This window comes from Taurulus bubalis, assembly GCF_910589615.1.
Source record: "Taurulus bubalis genome assembly, chromosome: 15".
Classification (NCBI taxonomy): Eukaryota; Metazoa; Chordata; class Actinopteri; order Perciformes; family Cottidae; genus Taurulus; species Taurulus bubalis.
This window is the reverse complement of record NC_136603.1, coordinates 5,630,074-5,648,462: the sequence shown is the minus strand read 5'-3', so window position 1 is coordinate 5,648,462 and position 18,389 is coordinate 5,630,074. Positions and strand designations below refer to the sequence as shown.

Sequence of the window (18,389 nt, the reverse complement as noted above, 5' to 3'; positions counted from 1 at the left end):
GAGTGGAGGGGAGGGGAGTGTCCGAAATAAAGTGGTGTGTCAACTGAAACCAGTGAGGGAAGGTGAAGGAAAGAAACAACTTGACAGGAATATCAGAGTGGCTGGATGGTGTATTTTTGCACATCATGGCAGCTAGAACTGAAGTAATGAGCTCTGGGGAGGGGTTCTGGTTGCCAGGTTGGAAACTGGTTTCCAAGGAAAGTCTTTCTCCAGTGAGATAAACCCAGACACTGCTGGGCTATTAATGAGCCTCTCAACACACTGGTAATTACGGCACCGGCATTGTTTATGTGTCCATTAGTTCAAAACAACAGTCATTATCCGGCTTTATTTCTGTTTTCTAACCGCACAGCCTCCACTCTGTGTGGAGGTGAGCTGGTGGAAGTGTTTGGGACAAATGTGTACAAGTGTTTTATATTTTTTTTATGGGGTTTTTATGTGGGGGGGAGAGAGGTTGTCTCTTACCTTAACAGACATTTTGTCCTTGATTGGAGGTCTGGATACAATCTAGGATTTGAAAGCATCACACGTCATGCAGCAAAACGGCTATGCAGTGTCTTAACAACAGTATGGAGGTCGGTGGAGGGGGTGGGGAGGTGGGGTGGGAGGGGGGGGTGAGACAGGACAACGACGCACAGCTCCCCTTTCGGAGCGAAATAATCATTTTTATGAATTATGATCCTCATATTGTCAACTTGGACTCAATTCAAGGGTAAACTCTCTGTGGTGGACTCTACTGCCCTCTGCTGGCGAGACACTGTGATGGGAGGAGATGGCAGTGATGGAGGATTGTTGTAATGACGCAAAGGTTTTAGTCGGCTTGAGGTGGATTCATAATCTGACTGGGGATCAGTGCTTAGGGGATCTCAACAATGCCGGTGCCATTATTACCACACACATGAAGGAGGTGCTACACTGCCGATGATGACACTCATATGGAGTCGGTGTATTAGCTGGATATGACCGTAAAAAAACAACAAGTAGAGGTCCTCATAGGTTCTCTCGGTAACGGAGACCTGACCCGGTAGAAATCGGGTCACGTTCTAGAGCAGTGTGTCCGTATGTTAGTAGATATATTAGTAGTATTTAGTAGAACGACAGAAAGTAAATTTGAATTTTAAATCATTTCAATAATCAAAAATTGTCGTAATCATTTCTGAAGAAAACAAAAAGCCAAATACTCCAGCTTCTTAAAAGTGAGTTTTTGCTGCTTTTCTCTGTGTTGGATGATTGTGAATTAAATATATTTAGGTTTTTGAACATAGCTATTTGAAGATATGGCCTCAGAATATTGCACTATTATCATTTTATAAACCAAACAATTGGAATTAACCTGATTTGGATCTGGTCTGATTATCCACAGGTGTTTAAAAAAAAAAAAAAAAAAAAAAGCATTTACTGGTATGCACATCCGAGTTCTTGAAGTGTTTTTACCCCCAAAAGATTAGACCTGTGAAAACCTCTACAATCAAATATTTAACCTCAGAAGTGACCACGGCAGTGTGATTTCTGTTTGTCTGTGGAGGTGTGTGTGTGTGTGTGTGTGTGTGTGTGTGTGTGTGTGTGTGTGTGTTAAAGAGCACAGATGAGGAGAGAAGGACCGTGAAGATGTGCATCGTTGGTGACACAACCGTTCTGGATCCCCGGCTTCCTCCAGAGCGACTGAAGCATTTGCATTAATCCCCTCTGACTGTTTTCCTCTCTCACTTGAAGGGGAGCATTATGCGCTCTAAATCAATGAAATCTAATTTCCCCAAAACACCCTCAGAACAAAGCTTTGTTTGAATCCAGATGCATTCGGTCTGCTCTCTCTCTCTCTCTGAGCTGCTAACAGCTGAACAGCTGCAGCCTATTTTGGTGCAAATTATATATTTTAAATTCAATGCATTTTGGAGTGGGCCCAGAATCCAATAGTTCTTCATTAATAGTTTAAAAAGGAGGTCAGAGCTCAGCCATTTGCATCATGACTGACAGTCTGAGCCGCTTGGGGATCAGTCAGCGGCCTCTCCAAACAAAACAACCGTCTAGCACATGACTCCAAAATACATTGAAGTTTTTTAAAGCAGAAAAGAGGGTTTGGGGGAAAGTGAGACACACACACACGTATGTATAAAAGGGGAGGGATACAAGCGTTGCATACAGAGCTAGTGAGTACAGGTGAGAGAGTGAGTGGCTTTTATTCACCTGTCGACCTTTGGGCTGAATGGTGGATGGCAGGTCCTGTGGAGGTAAACCGTCGATGACAGAAAGACTCGGTTAAGCAGGATACAGCTATTGAACCAAAACGTGTTTAGAAGCCATGCATGCACGTCAATCGGCATTAAAAAGAAAGAAAGAGCAAAGTGGAAAAGAGATCAGGGTCATTCTCATTTGTAGCAAAGCACAGAGCAAGCAAAGCAGCGCCACAGTGTCCGTCTGGAGAAAGAGGAACTGCAGAAAACCCCGATTGGGTTTTGAGGGTAATGCGGAGCGGGAGCCCGGAGTGTGTCCTCTGCATCGCCCTGAACCGCAGGGGGTGTGTTGTGTCAGCGATGAGCCACAGCACGCAGCACACGTCATGAGGCACACCAATTTGCTAACTGAGATATCGGACTCAGGGGGGCGGGGAGGATGAACGGGGAGAACGGGCAGGGATCGACCCTGCGGCACGAACTGATTCTCAAAAAGCCAAAAAGGAAACGGAAACGATCCGGTACAAAACGGGTCGAGAGACGTGAAGAAACACCACGACACATCAACGTGAGAGGAATGGTTGTGGGTCTGTCGGTGGGGGTTTTCTGGGTGGGGTGGTGGGGGTCCTTACCAAGATAGAACTGTTAATGCTGGAGTGGCCATTGGCAGGGGACTGCCTGGAGGTGTCGGGGGACTCTTTCTGAAATAAGACACACAGGTCAGCAGCGCCACACACACACACACACACACACACACACACACACACACACACACACACACACACACCCATCCGTGTAGCCACACACACATTCACACATTCCTGGGAACACAATAGAGACCCACTACAGCGCTGACGTAATGAAATGCGTCAACCAGACGTGGGAGACGACATCATCAGCTGCCCTGCGGCCTGCAGGTCCCCACATCACCACAGGGGGGCGATAGACCAACGCTAGATTCTCATCCGAGAGACCATGAGGTCATCGCTAAGGCGGACTGTCAGGAGGACCAAAAGAGCTGGAATTAGAACTAAATGAATGTTTAATGTTTCTACAGATTGATTTAGGAGCAATATATTTCAAATGACGACTACTTAGCTTCAATGTGAAATTGGAGAAGATGAGAAGGCAACTGAAATATGAAGTTTCTGCGTAAAATTAAATAGACTCTCTGGAATGTAAATCATTAAAGCAGAGACCATAAGAGTGAAGAGAGCTTTTAAATAGATAAATAAAAACATAAAATGACAATTTACATTTGTGTATGAATTAATATTTAAAATTTCTTTTGATGGTGGAAAACAATGTAAAGTTTATTCTTTATGGAGTTCTTTTTAGACGTCCTTTCTCCGTCTTCAGCTAAAAATTGCAAGTGCATGCGGTTTGCATTTATGCCTTTCTAAAATAAAAGTTGTGTTGTGGCCGAGCTGTCACTGAGTTCTAGTCTAAATAAAGAAAACCACAATAACCATGTCACTCCGATTTTAGAATCTTGGAACTCGTTTCCAAATTCCTTTTTAAATCCCTTTTTTAAAATAATCGAACTAATTACATACATGGTTTCACAAGGCCTGCTGCCAGATTACATCCGTAAATTCCCTTCTGTCCTGAAATGCCTCTTGGATCCACTGGTGAAGACCTCATAGCTGTTCCAGAGTCCACCACAAGGGGCAGTGAAGCTTAAAACTCATTTTTATATCTGAAGTGTTGGTTTCTTCCGCTGTATTAAAGTCTTTTGGTCGTTGATGTTTATTCGTACGTTTTGGAAGACTGGAGCGTGTGTGAACAAGGGGGTGGATTAAATAACAGTCACGCCTTACAAAACAATTACATGTAAATATAATATACATATTCTAAAGCTCGCATTGTAGCAGCGTTAATTAAATAAGCACCGTTTGTAATTAATGTACCCGCAAAAAAAAGCCAAACATTTTGAGCTTTAGCGGTCTCGTATTTACTGTGCAGATGTTTAATTGTATGGTGTTTCCGTTATTTTGTCCACCCCTGTAATATGTATACAGGGCGGGATTGCACAGAGAGGTGTGGCTCATTCCTGGACCAGAGGATGGGGGAGGGGGGGTTGGGTTTGGGGGGGTTCCGGTATCTTGGTTGTGAAATTGGTGTGCTGTAAATGCAAAACACAGCAAAAAAACACCCCTTACACACACACACCCCTTACACACACACACACACACACCATACTTGGGTTACACACGCTCAGTAACGAGGCGAGCAGTTAGTAACCAGATCAGGAGCCGATCACATTCGGCAGAAAAGAGGAGCAGCGAGAGGAAGAGGAGGAGACGTTACCTCACACGAGGAGCCCTGCGTCCGGTAACTTGGCACTATTTTGAAAGTGATGCTGCCTCGCATCTCCCTCTGTGGACACACACACACACACACACACACACACACACACACACACACACACACACACACACACAGTTTATTCTGATCTTTTGCTGATTTACACAGAAGAGATCCACTGAAGCACGACCTCACACATTAGTCATAAGCTTATGCACACGCACACTCACCAGCATCTTCTGCAGCTGCTCAACAGTCTGGTTGGCCACGCTGATGCTGTTGATCTCCCGGATCTCGTCTCCTATATGCAGCGTTCCTGAAAAGACAAAAGCGGAATCAAAACTTTTCCTCCTCATTCAACTGCCTCGCTATATTTCATTAGCCTCCGTTGCTTTTTCCTCTCCCGTCGCAACTGTAAGTAAGGAGAAGAATCATTTTTGTGATAGAAGCGGCTTTCTAATTACCCACACGATGAATCGACTGGGGATTCATTAACAGCATGCTAGCGTCACAACACAAGAGCAAGTGTTGCGTTCAACCACAAGAGCAGAGACAAGCCAGCTGTTGAAATGTCTGGCAAAATGGATGCATGTGCACACTAACCACGCTGGGTTTTGTCTCCCGTTTAAGTGAAGATGAAGGTTTCCTTTCTGGAAAATTATCTTCTGCGAACTAAACCTTATTTTATTTTAAGTAAGCGGCACGAGCCACACGGTGCCCGTTTGACATGAGAAGGGAATCAGTTGAAATGAAATACTCAAACTGTTTGACTACTGGTTGATTAATGGTGCCACTACAGATAAAGCTGTGTTTAAGACAGTGGTTCTCTTAACTTATGTGACGAAGAAAATTGAAATCGCTTTGTTAGAACAATGCAAATAAAGTTCTATGTGTGCAAAAAATAACAAATATTTGGCAAAAAAAATAATCTTATTGTGGTTCCAAATAACCTGTTTTGCACTGAATATATTTTCAGGATAATAACAATAACGCTCAACCTGTGCAAAAGATGTGTGAGCATCACGTTGCATCAGTATTAGTGGCTGTTTTCCGCTACACATATTTTTAATAAAGGATTATTTAAAAAAAACAAAAAACTGTAATACCTTCGCACCCCACTAGAGGGTCGCGCCCCACAGTTTGAGAACCACTGGTTTAAGGTGACTTTTACTTTCACAAGACAAGGCTCTCTGTCCACTTTACATGTGTGACTATAGGAAAAATGAATAATACAGCCGGTAGGAAGCAATTTATAAAGACTGTGGCGTATGCATAAGCGTCGGTTGTGAGAGCGTACCTTGTCTGTGGATCATCCCCCCGTGCATAATCCTGGCGACGATGCAGTGGTTTGACTCGTTCATCTTCAGCGTGATACCCTGCACAAAGTAACACACGGACACGTGGATCCAGCGGCCGATCCAGTGATGACAAAAAAGTGCAGTAAAAAACACGTGAAACCGTGTACCATCGGCTCGTCCGTGTTCTTCTGGAACTGGACCAGGCGGACCCTGGTGACGTTCTCCATGTCCATGTCCCCGTTGTTGCTCTCCGGGGAGTCTCCGTTCAGGTAGGGCGAGGTGGGCGGAGGGGTCACCCTCATCGCCTCGTCACTGTAAACCTCGTGGGCCACCACGTCGTGGGCCTGCAGCAAAGCCTGTGGACGCGCACGCAAACACGGTGAGAGAGGATCGGGCTTCACGAAGACACAAATGTGGATGTGAGGATGTGACTCGGCTACCGAATGGAGTCAGAAATCCAAGGATTATGGAGGATGACTTCTCAAGGATTGACAGAATAAAGCCAGACCAGAAAAAAAAAGTGGAAAGCATTTCAGTTTCTGAATTTCTGAAAGTTTGATGTGAAGCACACGATCGATGAGCTCCAGTTATCCGACATCCAAACTTTTGAGTTATTAAAGACAGTCTGCTGTGTTTAGTTAGGATCAATAATAAAAATGTAGAGGGGTGTTTGGTCGTTCTGTAAGAAGCTGCAGGGGTTTTACGGCTGCACAATTAATCTAATGTTAATCACGATCCCAATGTTGGCTTCCGACAATTAAATGTTCTTGATCGACTGCAATATTGCCTTTTAAAATGTGCTAAATATCAAATCAAGCGGCCGCACTAGCAGCCGGCCACCAGGAGGCGATGGAGGGGACTTGGCTTCACTTTTGGATGGGATGTCATGGCGCTGCTCGGGAAAACAAAAATGCATTGAATTCAGCTGAAGGAGAACCTTAAGTCTTATTTTATGCAAATATTTGTACATTAAAAGTAATGCAGCACAACAAGAGAGAGCAGTACTTTGTTTGTATAAATGTCTGAATGTGCAACATAAATATTTTGGCCCTAAAATCAAATAATAATGAAGTATTCATGTTTCCTTCCAGGCGGGTCTTAATGTACATAACTTGCTAGAAAATGATAAAGTAGGTTTAGATTGCACGGAGAAATGAATACTCACCTGAAAGAAAACAAAGAACAATGATCACACAGATGGGGGAATAAGTTACTAGGCATTGATTTAATAACTTAATCAAATGCAAGTCATTTATAAATGTTTGATTTAAACACATGTCTAGCTGGTTTCCGATCCACACGCTCTGCTGTGAAGCAGAAACGTCTCTATTCTCAGCGCAAAAGTTGAAGATATATTTAAACACAAGTGCCACAGACTCGCTTTGTGCCGCCTCCTTTGAACCAACCTCCCACCGCTCTGAAATACTACACTCAAAAAAATACTGTCTCACTGGTGGATAACACCAAGGTACATGACAGCAGGGGGCATTTACACCGTCCCGACTCCCTACTGCCTTTGGCGTGCGCCCCGTCTGCCTGCGTGTGTCGTGAAGCTGCAGAACCCGCTGGTTCCTCAGCGCTGCGCTGCACTCGTCTGACAGCCACAGAAGCCCCTGAGTGGCACTTTAACAAACCGGTTCAGAAGACAGCAATCAAACATCAACAAAAGGGGAAAACCTGTCACTGTCTTGCGTCACACACACACACACACAAACACACACACACACACACGAGGAAGGAGAGCAGATCACAGAGGCAGAGACGTGAAGGCAGCGGCAGCGCCTCTAACTTCCATGTCAAACTACATCACACGCGGAAGAAACTTCCCGTTCCAAGACAGAGAGGAAGTTCAGGTTGTGTGTGTGTGTGTGTGTGTGTGTGTGTGTGTGTGTGACTTTGCCCTAATGAGGACGGGGTTAAGGGGTTAACTCATCGCCCCCATGCTGTGCGAGCGTGTGCATGAGTGAGTGTGAGAAAAAGCATAAAAAAAATGTAAAAAAGATAAAGGAGAGGGATGGAGCTTCACCACAGAGTTAGAGGAGAGATTTGAAAGATTATTGGTTGAATTCTCTGAAAAGAAAATACTCAAGATTCAATTCATCACAATCAAATCCTACAGGTCCTGTTTGGTCAGTTAGAGAAAAGAAAAGATCTAAAAAGATCACTGAACAGTAGAAAATACTGAAGTGACTTAAGTTACTGCAGGAGGTTTCAAAGAAATCTGAAAGCTAATACTTTCCCACAATGTTGAACTGGCGAGTACGAAAAAAAAAACCCTCCCTCACAAGACTCGTCTGCACTTATTCGCTCTCTCTTGAACTCGTTGGAATGTAGATCTCTCTTCCTCCCTCCCTCCGTGGGTCGGCTTACGCTCTCGTAGCGCTCTGAGGGAGCCGAACCTCTGACCCCACACAGCACATCGCATCAGGCTGCGCCTTATTGACCTCCATCCACACCTCCCCTGCTTCCATTCATCTTCTTTACTGATCTTTTTCGCACTCCTTATCATTTCATTTTGACGCACTTTCCTCTCCTTTGTCTCCGTTTCTTGTCCCCCCCCCCCCATCCCCGGCATCTCGGTCTGTCTGTCTGATATCGAGCAGACCACTGATCACAGGCGGGAATCAGACGCATTAATGTGATTGGATTAGCGGGGCGGATGCTGACAGCCCTACAGTGACTCTCCCTTGACTGGATTAACCCTTTCTTGCTCAGATCCCCCCCCTCTCCCCCAGACCAAGACTGCCTAACCCACGCATCCACTCCAGCAGAATTACTGTGAAATGATGTTTCACAGCAGGCACATTTTAAGAAGGCAGATAAAAATAAAACACCAAAAACAGCGACCTTGAACGTCTGTTTGTCACATTAATATTTATCTGCGTTAAGCTGCAACCGACACCAAGATGTAGAAAAAAGAAAGCCTCTGACTCACACCTGAGTCTGTCTGTGTTCAGCGGCTTTCTAAGCTTACGAGTGAAGATGTAAAATACAGCCGCCGGCTGCTGAGGCCTGCAGACGAGGTGCAAGGGAGGCGGTGTGTTATAAGAGGGCCTCGACGGGTCTTTGTCTTTTGACTCACCATGAAATGTGGCTGGGTCAGTATCCGTCTGAGTTCTTTTGCTTCGTGGTTCTCTGGGTAGCAGGAGATCTCTTCCAGTACCTGAAGATGTAGAGAGAAAGGAGGGGGGAAAAGCATCACATCAGTTTGTTTTTAAGATGCAGAAGTTCTCCTTCTTCCTCCACGTCGTACACACTCGTACCTCAGCACCCTGCTGTACCTGCAGACGTATGGAGAGCGACCCAACAACCTCACAGCACCCCACTCCCCCCCGACCCCCCCCCCCCCCCCCCCTTCCTCTAACGGGTCTTGACGCCGCCTCCAACGCCTCCACAGCCAATGTGACTCCACCTCTGGACACCACTCAGGGAAGCCGGTCAAGGCTCGGCCCCGCCTCCTGCCCTTTTGACGTGACTTGACAGTCAGCTCCAGTTATGTTGCGCCTGACTGGTGAATGTGGCATTGTAGAGGTGAGGCCTCTGAGGGTGTGTGTGTGTGTGTGTATTGTAGGCTTACACTCTCTTGCTTTAGTATGCCCGTCAGTAAGAGAGGTGTGTAGTTTAAAGTATTAATTATCTCTTAATTATAACACTTGTATATAATTGTTGCGCTCCAGGGGCCGAACTCACTGGGATCAAAGCCATCGTGCTACAATCTCAAGCTCATACTGAATGCTGATGGGAAAAAATGGGTTTTATTCTTCCGGCCATTCATTCACTCACACTCACACTCACACACACACACACACACACACCATTGTACTGAAACTGTCTTCATCTTAAGAAGATCGGAGAGTTCAGCTGGACAGCAGTCTCACTTTTAAACGCTTTTCGGTGCTTCTTCATTCCCACGCTGCTCGGCCCACAATAAAACATCGATGCGGTCGATTATTATGAAGATAATTATCAAAAAAGAGAACTACGTTTCCTCATTTTTGTGTATTTTGTACATTTATCTCTTTCAGCAGCTGCCTCAATATGTCACTTATCTCCTCACCAGAACTGATCTCAGGTCTGTTTTCACCCTCGTTACCACTAGGTAAATACTGCCATGAATTACAGAGGATGTTAAAACCCTGAATGTATCCTCTACTGGCTTAATGTGTGTTTTCTGAACTCTGAATCTCGCTGAGATTCCCTGAAAAATGGAATGAATGAAAATAAGTTCCTAATATTCACACAAGAATGGAGTAGCTAAATACGAAATAGCGACCGTCTCTTTAAGACGAGACAGGTTTATGGGCTGGTGTGTTTGTTGTTAGTCTTGCTGACTCTGGTTTGCTCCTCTTTGAGCTCCACAGCCGTGAACCTTCACGGACATCGGGTCACATGTCCTCAGTCCAAACCGCCTCCGGGCTCCTGCTCCACTCGTTAGTATCGTGAACATGGCGGCGTGTCGAGGGCTTACATATTCCAGTTGTTTCAAAGCGCCACTTGCTTCGTCTTGGGAGGAACTCTTTAGTGGAGGAAGACACAGGAATAAGGTTACGAGCTCACACGGGATGACAGCGGTCCGGGGGAAAAGGGAGGCTCCACCCCGGCCTTTAATCAAAGCCAGGCAGTTTGAATGGGCGACGAATGTGTGAGATTAGTATCTTCAGCCAAAGCAGTTAGCTTCCCTCCCATGAAAGATTAGCGCTCACACTAATAGAACGTGTTCGGCTGATAGGTTTGGAGGAAGATAGGAGCATTAGTGCAGAAAGAAGAAAGCTTTGTTGAAGTTCAAGGGGCCTTATCGCTGCTCTGCCGGGCCACAAACCCACAAGAGTCCACTGGAAGCTGCAGTGTGATTGGTTCAAAGCGTTTCAGTGACAGCCAGAGGGAATCAGTAGAGACAGAAGTAAAGCAGAGGAGGAGGAGAAGGAGGAAGAGGGGGGTCATCCCTGAAGGCACAACCGAGATTAAATGATGAGTTAATTTGAGGTGAAACTGTAGTGAAGCCGTCCTGGGCAAGTGGCTCTCAAGCATCGGCAGAATTCCTTCTGCTAGAAGTGGACGTGGACTCAGGAAGTCAGGGTTCCACCTGTATGGCTTTTACACTACAGATAAAATACTCGCACCTAAGAGGTATTTCAAAAACATCCGTAACTTGTTCCATTGTCATGATCCAATGAATAAAACACAATTTAAATCATACGTTTCTTGGAAAATAAGTCATTCAGCATTAAAAAAAAGAAAAGAGACTAATCTTAGTGGGAAATCTTCATTGGCTGAGACCAAAACGGCTGATTATTTTGCTGATAATACATCTAGAATTGGAGCATTAAAAAGGATTTGTTCACAATGTTTCAACTCCGCGCCCACATGGACACGCAAGGTTTTCTAGCCTTCTATAGCTGGAATCATTCCTACTGCAAAAATGCAAAAGAAAAAACATCCGACTTTCCACAAAATTCCCTTTTTGTGTTTCCATGCTGAACTGCAGTGGAAAGAACAGAGGGGGGGTTGTATTAAAATGACTGTAACTCTAAGATAAGTACCTGCTTTTTAACTCTTACATTAACTTGAGATAAGCTTTGTACTTCATCCAGTATGAACAAGAAGAGCGAGTACAGAAAGACAATCCTGTTCCAACGTTCATATAAAACTCCTTACTGTACTGCTGTGAGAAAACTCTTTGCTGCTGTATTTCCTTTGGCCAGTAAAACATGAATTGGAAGAACTACAGAAGGAAGTAGAAGTTTCTGCAGATTGGAAACGGGGTTGATTCCTCGTCTGCTGGGAATTCCTGAGAAGGTGAAGACCAACCTAAGCTACTTTCCTACGTGGAAAAAAAAGCTGAAAAAAACATTTTATTCCAGCGTTTAAAAAAAAAACACGCATCTCTCCAACCGTCTACTCTGAAATGCTTGAAGAACACAGTGAGTTGAGTTGAGCGTGTTTGCAACGCTGAAGCGTCTGTCAGACTCTTTTGTAGAGACAACCAGCAACCTAATAAAAGTCAGTCACTCCCTCACACCCACAAAAAAAAAAAAAAAGTGTTGAATCCGCGGTGGCTCCGTCTACAACTCTTGATCCGTCGCGACTTGATTTAAGTAGGAAAATGTGAACCAGGCTCCAAAAAGCAGACGCGGGCCTTTTCGGACACAGCGCACCAGAGCTGCGTTAATTAGCCAGGTCCCTTTGACATGAAGCAAAGCCACATAAAAGAGAGCTGCACTCCCCTAAATGGCTTTCTCCGTCTTCACAGCGCTGGGATTTCAGACGCCAAGCCCTCGCCCACTCCCTCGCTGTTCAGACTTTTTATTTTAATTGCTCCCCTCAACAAAAGCACACAACGTAAACACGGCGGCATTTGGCCGATCACACACACACACACACACACACACACACACACACACACGCAGCTTTCTCCCCTCACACTCCTTGTTAAAAGCGGCAGCTCCAGTGTTAAGAGTACGCTGAGAGGTTTAACACATCAACCCAAACTAACAGCGTGAGTGTGAATTCATCAGAGCCGGGGGTTCAGACCCCGGAGACCATAATGCAACTCTGTGAAGAAAGCGAAACCTCACTAATAGCCGACAAACACACTTGATGTGTTTGTGCGTGTGTGTGTGTGTCACATCCAGCAGCATCTCTAATGAGCAAGGTCAAAACACAGAAGCCGGGGATTTTTATTAAACCAGCTGTGTGTAAACAGGCCTGTCTGACAATGAGCCCGAGTCACAGGGAGTCGGATCACGAACAAATAAACCTCAAGAGGTCACCGGAGTTTGAGAGGAAGCTTACGGACGACTCAATAACTCAGCATAAATAATTTAATAATTCAATCTCGCTTGTTTTTTTTGGAGTCGATATCATTCGAGTGGAGCTGCAAACGAAGGACCGGTTTGTCCTTGTGTTCGTGTCGAATGAAAAATGCCTTTTTTTAAAAATCATTTAACATGCCGGGTCAAATTGTGCACCTATTTAACACATGCGGAATACTTCTTTTTATTTATTTTTCATCAAAATCCAATCATCTTTTCTTCCTGTGAAGCTCAATATGATGTGTGCTTACATAAGCTCAAAGCAAACTATTCAATCAATAGAATCATGATATCCATCCATCAACCTGTGTGTGTGTGTGTGTGTGTGTGTGTGTGTGTGTGTGTGTGTGTGGAGCCACGGTCCTTTGCAGCTCCGTATCACGCTTCATATTTAAGCCCGCCCACATTTAAGACGTCCAATCAAAGGCAAAGGATTGGATTTAAATCATCAGAGGTACCGCTCCTGTAGAGATGAAGGGCTCGTTCTAAGCCAACGAAGACGGGAATATTATCCTTTTTACTCCACTGCATTCATTAGACTGCTTTTATTAATTTGTATTTTAAACCACGGACACAAAAAAATGCTACAGTTACAAGAACAATCAGAGGGTCAGTTGTGCGCTTCGTCTGCTGCACGGAAAATGTGTGTTTTCGTAGCAACGGGCCTTCGGAACAATGTCCGTTTGTTACCTGGTGGGCGTTTGGACTAATGATGGGTCGGCAGAACAACGGCATGGAACCATGGAGGCTTTGAGACGGCAAGAACTGTGACCGGTCAGTTGGAGCTGCTTGTGTTCCCCTCCCACGTTTCTCCAGCTAGTGAAGATCGTTATTAGTGGAGACGACATGAAGCAAGTCAATAAATCCGTAAGTAGTCGTCTCCTTCTCAGCAGCACGCGTCTATCAAAGCGTCCAACCCGTCTGCATGCTGCGATCCCAAGTCACCCAAGAAGATGAACGGCCTTCAGTTCGGTGATGAGACCTCGATGTCATCGCTCCATGTCACAAAGAGAATCCACCGCTATGAACGAGTGAAACCTGACACCATGCGAGTCTAACCCTCTACTGTCGGTGTCCATGTTGGGACTGTGGACCCTCAGCCAGTCAAAAAGCAAAAAACAACCCCAACCTCACACTCTCCAGCTTTGCCTACAGATCAATATTTCAGAAACTAAACTACTTTTCACCAGCGACTCCCATCAACTTTAAAATTGTAAAATGAGTTATTGAACTTCTCTGGTGGAGCGCAGCGTCGTAAAACCTGCTCACATGGCAGGAATTACCCTTTTTATACCTTTGCGTCACATAAAACGAGGTTTTCCTCTTCTTCTTGATCCAATATTAACCGTATTTCAGCGAAGAGCAAGACGAGTGTCCGGCTGTCCCACAGAGGGAGCGCTCCAAATACAAACACACGACACATTACATCCAGATAGTAGGCCGCAGACTTCCACAGCCCCCGGTTTTTGATTGTTCCAATCATTTTCAAGACGCGTTTAAATAAAGATTACCTCTAAAGAATGACACTAAAGTTGAAGTACAGCTTCTTGACGTGAGCAGAGGTGATGAGTTAGAGCTTTAGTGAGCGAGAGGCCGGCGGGATTAATGCAGAAGTGTGAGCTTAGAGAGGAAAGCCGGCGACGAGCGAGTCCCGTCGTATTAAAAGTCATCATCGCACGTGTCTTAAGAAGGCGACGGCGAAAAGGGGGAAATGGGAAAAGCACATGTGATGGTGTTGAATGCGGGAACATGCGTGTGTTTCGTTTACCTCTTTGGCTCTCTGCACGGCATCACTGGGGGGGTTTCTGATCTGCGGGGACGACTTGGTGTTGATCTTATCGTAGAGCTGAAACAGAAGATAAAAAAAAGGTCAGTCGGTCAAACTGCGGGCGCGGTCGACGCGATCAATGACGCCTCGTTAGCGGCCGGCCGATCGAGATAAAGTTGATCAAGGCTGCGCATTGTTTCCTCGTCAATGTCGACGCTTTCTGTGAAGCTTCTGTAAAATGTAGGATGTCATTCTGACAAACCCCTTTAACTAAATAAACTCAAGATTAGATTTCAGATGAACAAACTGTCGTATAAAACCAGGAACAATCTGATCCGAGAACATCGGAGCACTTTATTATATTTATTCAACCAGATGTCAAAATGATGTGATGTAATGTCATCAAAGACAACACAGAGATAAACCTTTTTTCTTTTCTTTTTTTTGACAAAGCTCTTTAGCTGTATGAAAAAGTAGATAATACAGTATTTCACAATCTGGTCAGAATAAAGACTCAAATTGAATAATTTAGCGGTAGGCTATCATTTGCAAAAAGGTACATTTTCAAAGATAATCTTTCTAATCAAAAACTAAGTTACTCGTATTTATTTTCATCACAAAAAAACGAGTGCGAACAATTTGTAAATTTGGTGTTAAAATGTGATTATAAAAACACATTTTGCAGCGCAAACAAATCGATTGTTAAACAGTTTGCTTTCTTCCTTGAGAATCTCATTATCAGCAGCTCAGTCGCTTCTTCTTCTCATTTGGATCAAACGCGTTTAGAGGACCTTGTTTACTGCAAACTGTGTCATGAGGCAGCAACCACAGCTATCTCTGGGTGTGTGGGGACGTATTTTGGTTAAAAGTTTGCTATTTTTCAAGTGAAAATTGGTTAAAAACAAAGCATTTATCCTCATTTATTCCATGTATCCTCAGCTCTCGCTCTCTTTATCGGGTTTAGTGTGACTTCAGAGACTCAACACCACTTTTATTTTTCAGTTTTGCTCTTTTTATCCCTGAAACATCCAACCGTTAACAAGAAGTAACTGTTTTCTCATCTCTCTGAGTGAAGGACGACAGACACAAGAGCTCTGTTTACAAAACTCCCAGCTGACTAATAAACCGCGCTGACTAGACCGGAGTGAAAAGGCCTCGTCAGAGACGAGCAGCGTGGGTGTATTTAAGAGATCTTTATGTTTGTAGACAAAATGGTCCTGAAACACAGCAGCAGCTGTATGCTCCAATCAAAGCAGAGGGTGGCAGTCATCTAAAGCAACCATCACCATATTCACAGGGGCATCCGTGTGATGTTTGATGAGCGAGTGTATTATGCATTTAACCTGCTGTACAGAACGCAACAGCAACAGAGAGAAGCACTCGGAGGCAGACACACACACACACACACACACACAGAGTCACAGACAAGCAGTTCTTTTGTATTGGACAGTTCAGGGCAGCGCTCTTCTGTTTTCTCTTCCTCGCAACAACAGCAGCTGCAACACTGGACATGTGATGTCCGTCACAGGGCCAAGTGATGGACAAACAAACAGCACGAACCTAAAAAAAAAATCCTTTGTAATGTGCATTGTGTGCATTGAGTTCAACAGTACGGATTCCACGCTGAATCCTGGTTATAGCCGGTTCAGACGGCCGCTCAAAAGGCGCGATTAATCTTCTAAAAAAAATAAAAAAACGAAAGTTGTTGCCCATTTTCCCGCACGGTTCACATCTGGCTAACTGCTGCATTGCGTGATGTTGCATTTGTTTGTGTGTTTGCTGCTGGAATGGACGTTAGTGTTTGTGACATCATGGTGGAAGATATGTTGAGATTACCGTTCGTAAATCCCCCCCCAAAAAAAGAGACGGGAACAATTACAATCTCCCTTCCAAACTGGCAGTTTCACTCGCGGAAGAAGTCCATGTGATACTGCAGAAAGATTTGCGAATAGCCAAGTAAGTGAGCCTTTTGAAATGCACACCTACTGTATATACTGTTTGCACTCAACAGGCTTTTTAATACACAAATCAATCAATAAGTGGCTTGAAATCATCAAAGAGACGAATGAGAATTACCTTCTTTCTGATCCTTTGACAAACATGGATGATAAATGTTCATGAAAACCTGCTGTTTGCGATGATGTTGCTGTTCCGTGTCAAGATTTTCTCATAAAACACAAGTGTCAAAGAGCTAAATCTGGGTTGTTGATGTTATTTGGAAGAAAGGTTTTAACGGGAAGCCGGCGCGGTTTCCATTACAGTGGAAAACAACTCCTTGAAACCATCGAGCTTAATGCAACGGCAGTAAAAAACACATCTGGTTTATTTCTGCAAAGTGATCCATTTGTGCGATTCGCCAAACGGCCGATCCAGACGGACTCACGAGGTCCAGCGGACAGAGGGAGGGACAATTGGACGCCAAAACAACAACAAAAAGAACAAAAAAGGGGTTCCTTATCTGCGTCTTTATGTATTGCTTTAAAAACAATATTAAGTTCCTACTAGTGACAAAAAAAAACAACCTAAAGAAACGCACTTGACTGAAGCGCCTCATTATACATGTCAAACGCCAAAAACACACACGGGGATATCAGGCTGCTGACTTTAAATTAGCTCCAGGCATATCTTGACAAAACACTCTTCCTGCAAACGCATCAGAAGGAAAAGCAGGAAGAAACAAAAACTAAAAACAACACTCACCCAAGAGACGGTAAAGTGGTTTTTGTCAGAAAGACTCAGCCGACAGTGCAAACTAGTTATCTAAACCGGGAGCCTCCGTCTGCTCAGTGTCTACAGGGTTTCTGTGTCAGCGGTGTGGAGGATAGTGATGGAGGCTGTGCTTGTTGTGAATGGAACGAGAAAAGGCCCGACAATAGAAGCCATTGTTCCTGCACTGCACTCTTCTGTCCTTTCCCGGGCTCCCCCCTCCTCTCCCGTTGGGGCAGGGGTGTGAAACTGAGGCTGAAAGGGAGACATCTGCAGCCCCTGGCTCCCACTGACACACACACACACACACACACACACACACACACACACACTTGGCAGATCCACCAGTCTCCTGCAGCCCACTTTCAACCTATTCAGCCTCCAGCAACTGGGAGAGCCTTTAAAAACAACACACACACACACACACCCCTTTTCCCTCAATTGACTCTATCCCAGTGATTCCCCTCACATGTTTTAATGTCAGCCTCTTAAACTTGTTAAAGAAGAAGAACGTTTATTTACGAGCCGCCATCTTTGCAAACATCTGCAGCGAGACGTGAGCGTATGTCTGCAGGACCTGGAGTCTGAATCACAGACAGAGGCCGCTCTGAACGGACCGAGCTGCTGCTCAGAGATGCTCACATACAGGGGATGTCAATGTTTTGGACTTTCCTGATTTATGACATGTGTTCAAAAATTTCAATAAGTAAGAAACAGCTGTGAGATAAGTGGTTATTATAATTTGCAGCATAAATTGTAAATATGGCAAAAGCCTCAGAGAAAGAGAAAAATATCAAATCGCATTGTCCTCAGTCAAAGTTATCAAGGCACGAACACACACACACACTTTCCAGCAATTACCGTTATAATCGTCTTATTTTCTGATTAGTATTTCTCTTTAAACGACATAATTCTCACGTGCTGCTAACAAATCTGCTGTTTAACACCAAGAGAGAGAGAGAGAGATTGATAGAGACACACACACACACACACACACTCATTAATCATTTTATTGTGTCGAGAAACACAATCGTTTTATTTTCTTTTAACTTATTTACTGTAATGCTGCTATCTTAATGCTTTGGCAATATTGCCTTTTTTTTAACATTCATGCCAATAAAGCTCTTTTAATTGAATTTTGAGAAAGAGAGAGAGATAAAGAGAGAGAGAACGGAGTAAACAATATGGAGTACGGGGATAATAACAAACAGAATGATGCTCTCAGAGTGTCACACAAACTGTGTACTAATCTAAAATGATGTGTAGCTCCACCGCCGGCAGCTGGGAACTGTTATTGTGTGGCCCGATACGGTGGTGATGTGGTCAA

General features: G+C 44.4%; 1 protein-coding gene across 5 annotated transcripts in view; it reads right to left on the bottom strand.

Moving 5' to 3' along the window:
• caska (calcium/calmodulin-dependent serine protein kinase a) overlaps positions 1 to 18,389 on the bottom strand; it is a gene marked incomplete at its 5' end in the record, with an annotated part of 103,402 nt that overhangs the window by 9,869 nt on the left and 75,144 nt on the right. For 3 of the 5 annotated variants that reach the window (XM_079231352.1, XM_079231353.1, XM_079231351.1), the window contains 8 exons: positions 2,185 to 2,220; positions 2,804 to 2,872; positions 4,482 to 4,550; positions 4,709 to 4,794; positions 5,776 to 5,854; positions 5,944 to 6,132; positions 8,859 to 8,939; positions 14,357 to 14,434. In XM_079231352.1, the coding sequence (XP_079087478.1) occupies positions 2,185 to 2,220; positions 2,804 to 2,872; positions 4,482 to 4,550; positions 4,709 to 4,794; positions 5,776 to 5,854; positions 5,944 to 6,132; positions 8,859 to 8,939; positions 14,357 to 14,434 (687 nt within the window). The remainder of the gene's footprint in view (positions 1 to 2,184; positions 2,221 to 2,803; positions 2,873 to 4,481; positions 4,551 to 4,708; positions 4,795 to 5,775; positions 5,855 to 5,943; positions 6,133 to 8,858; positions 8,940 to 14,356; positions 14,435 to 18,389) is intronic. The other 2 variants (XM_079231355.1, XM_079231354.1) reach the window with 1 other exon arrangement.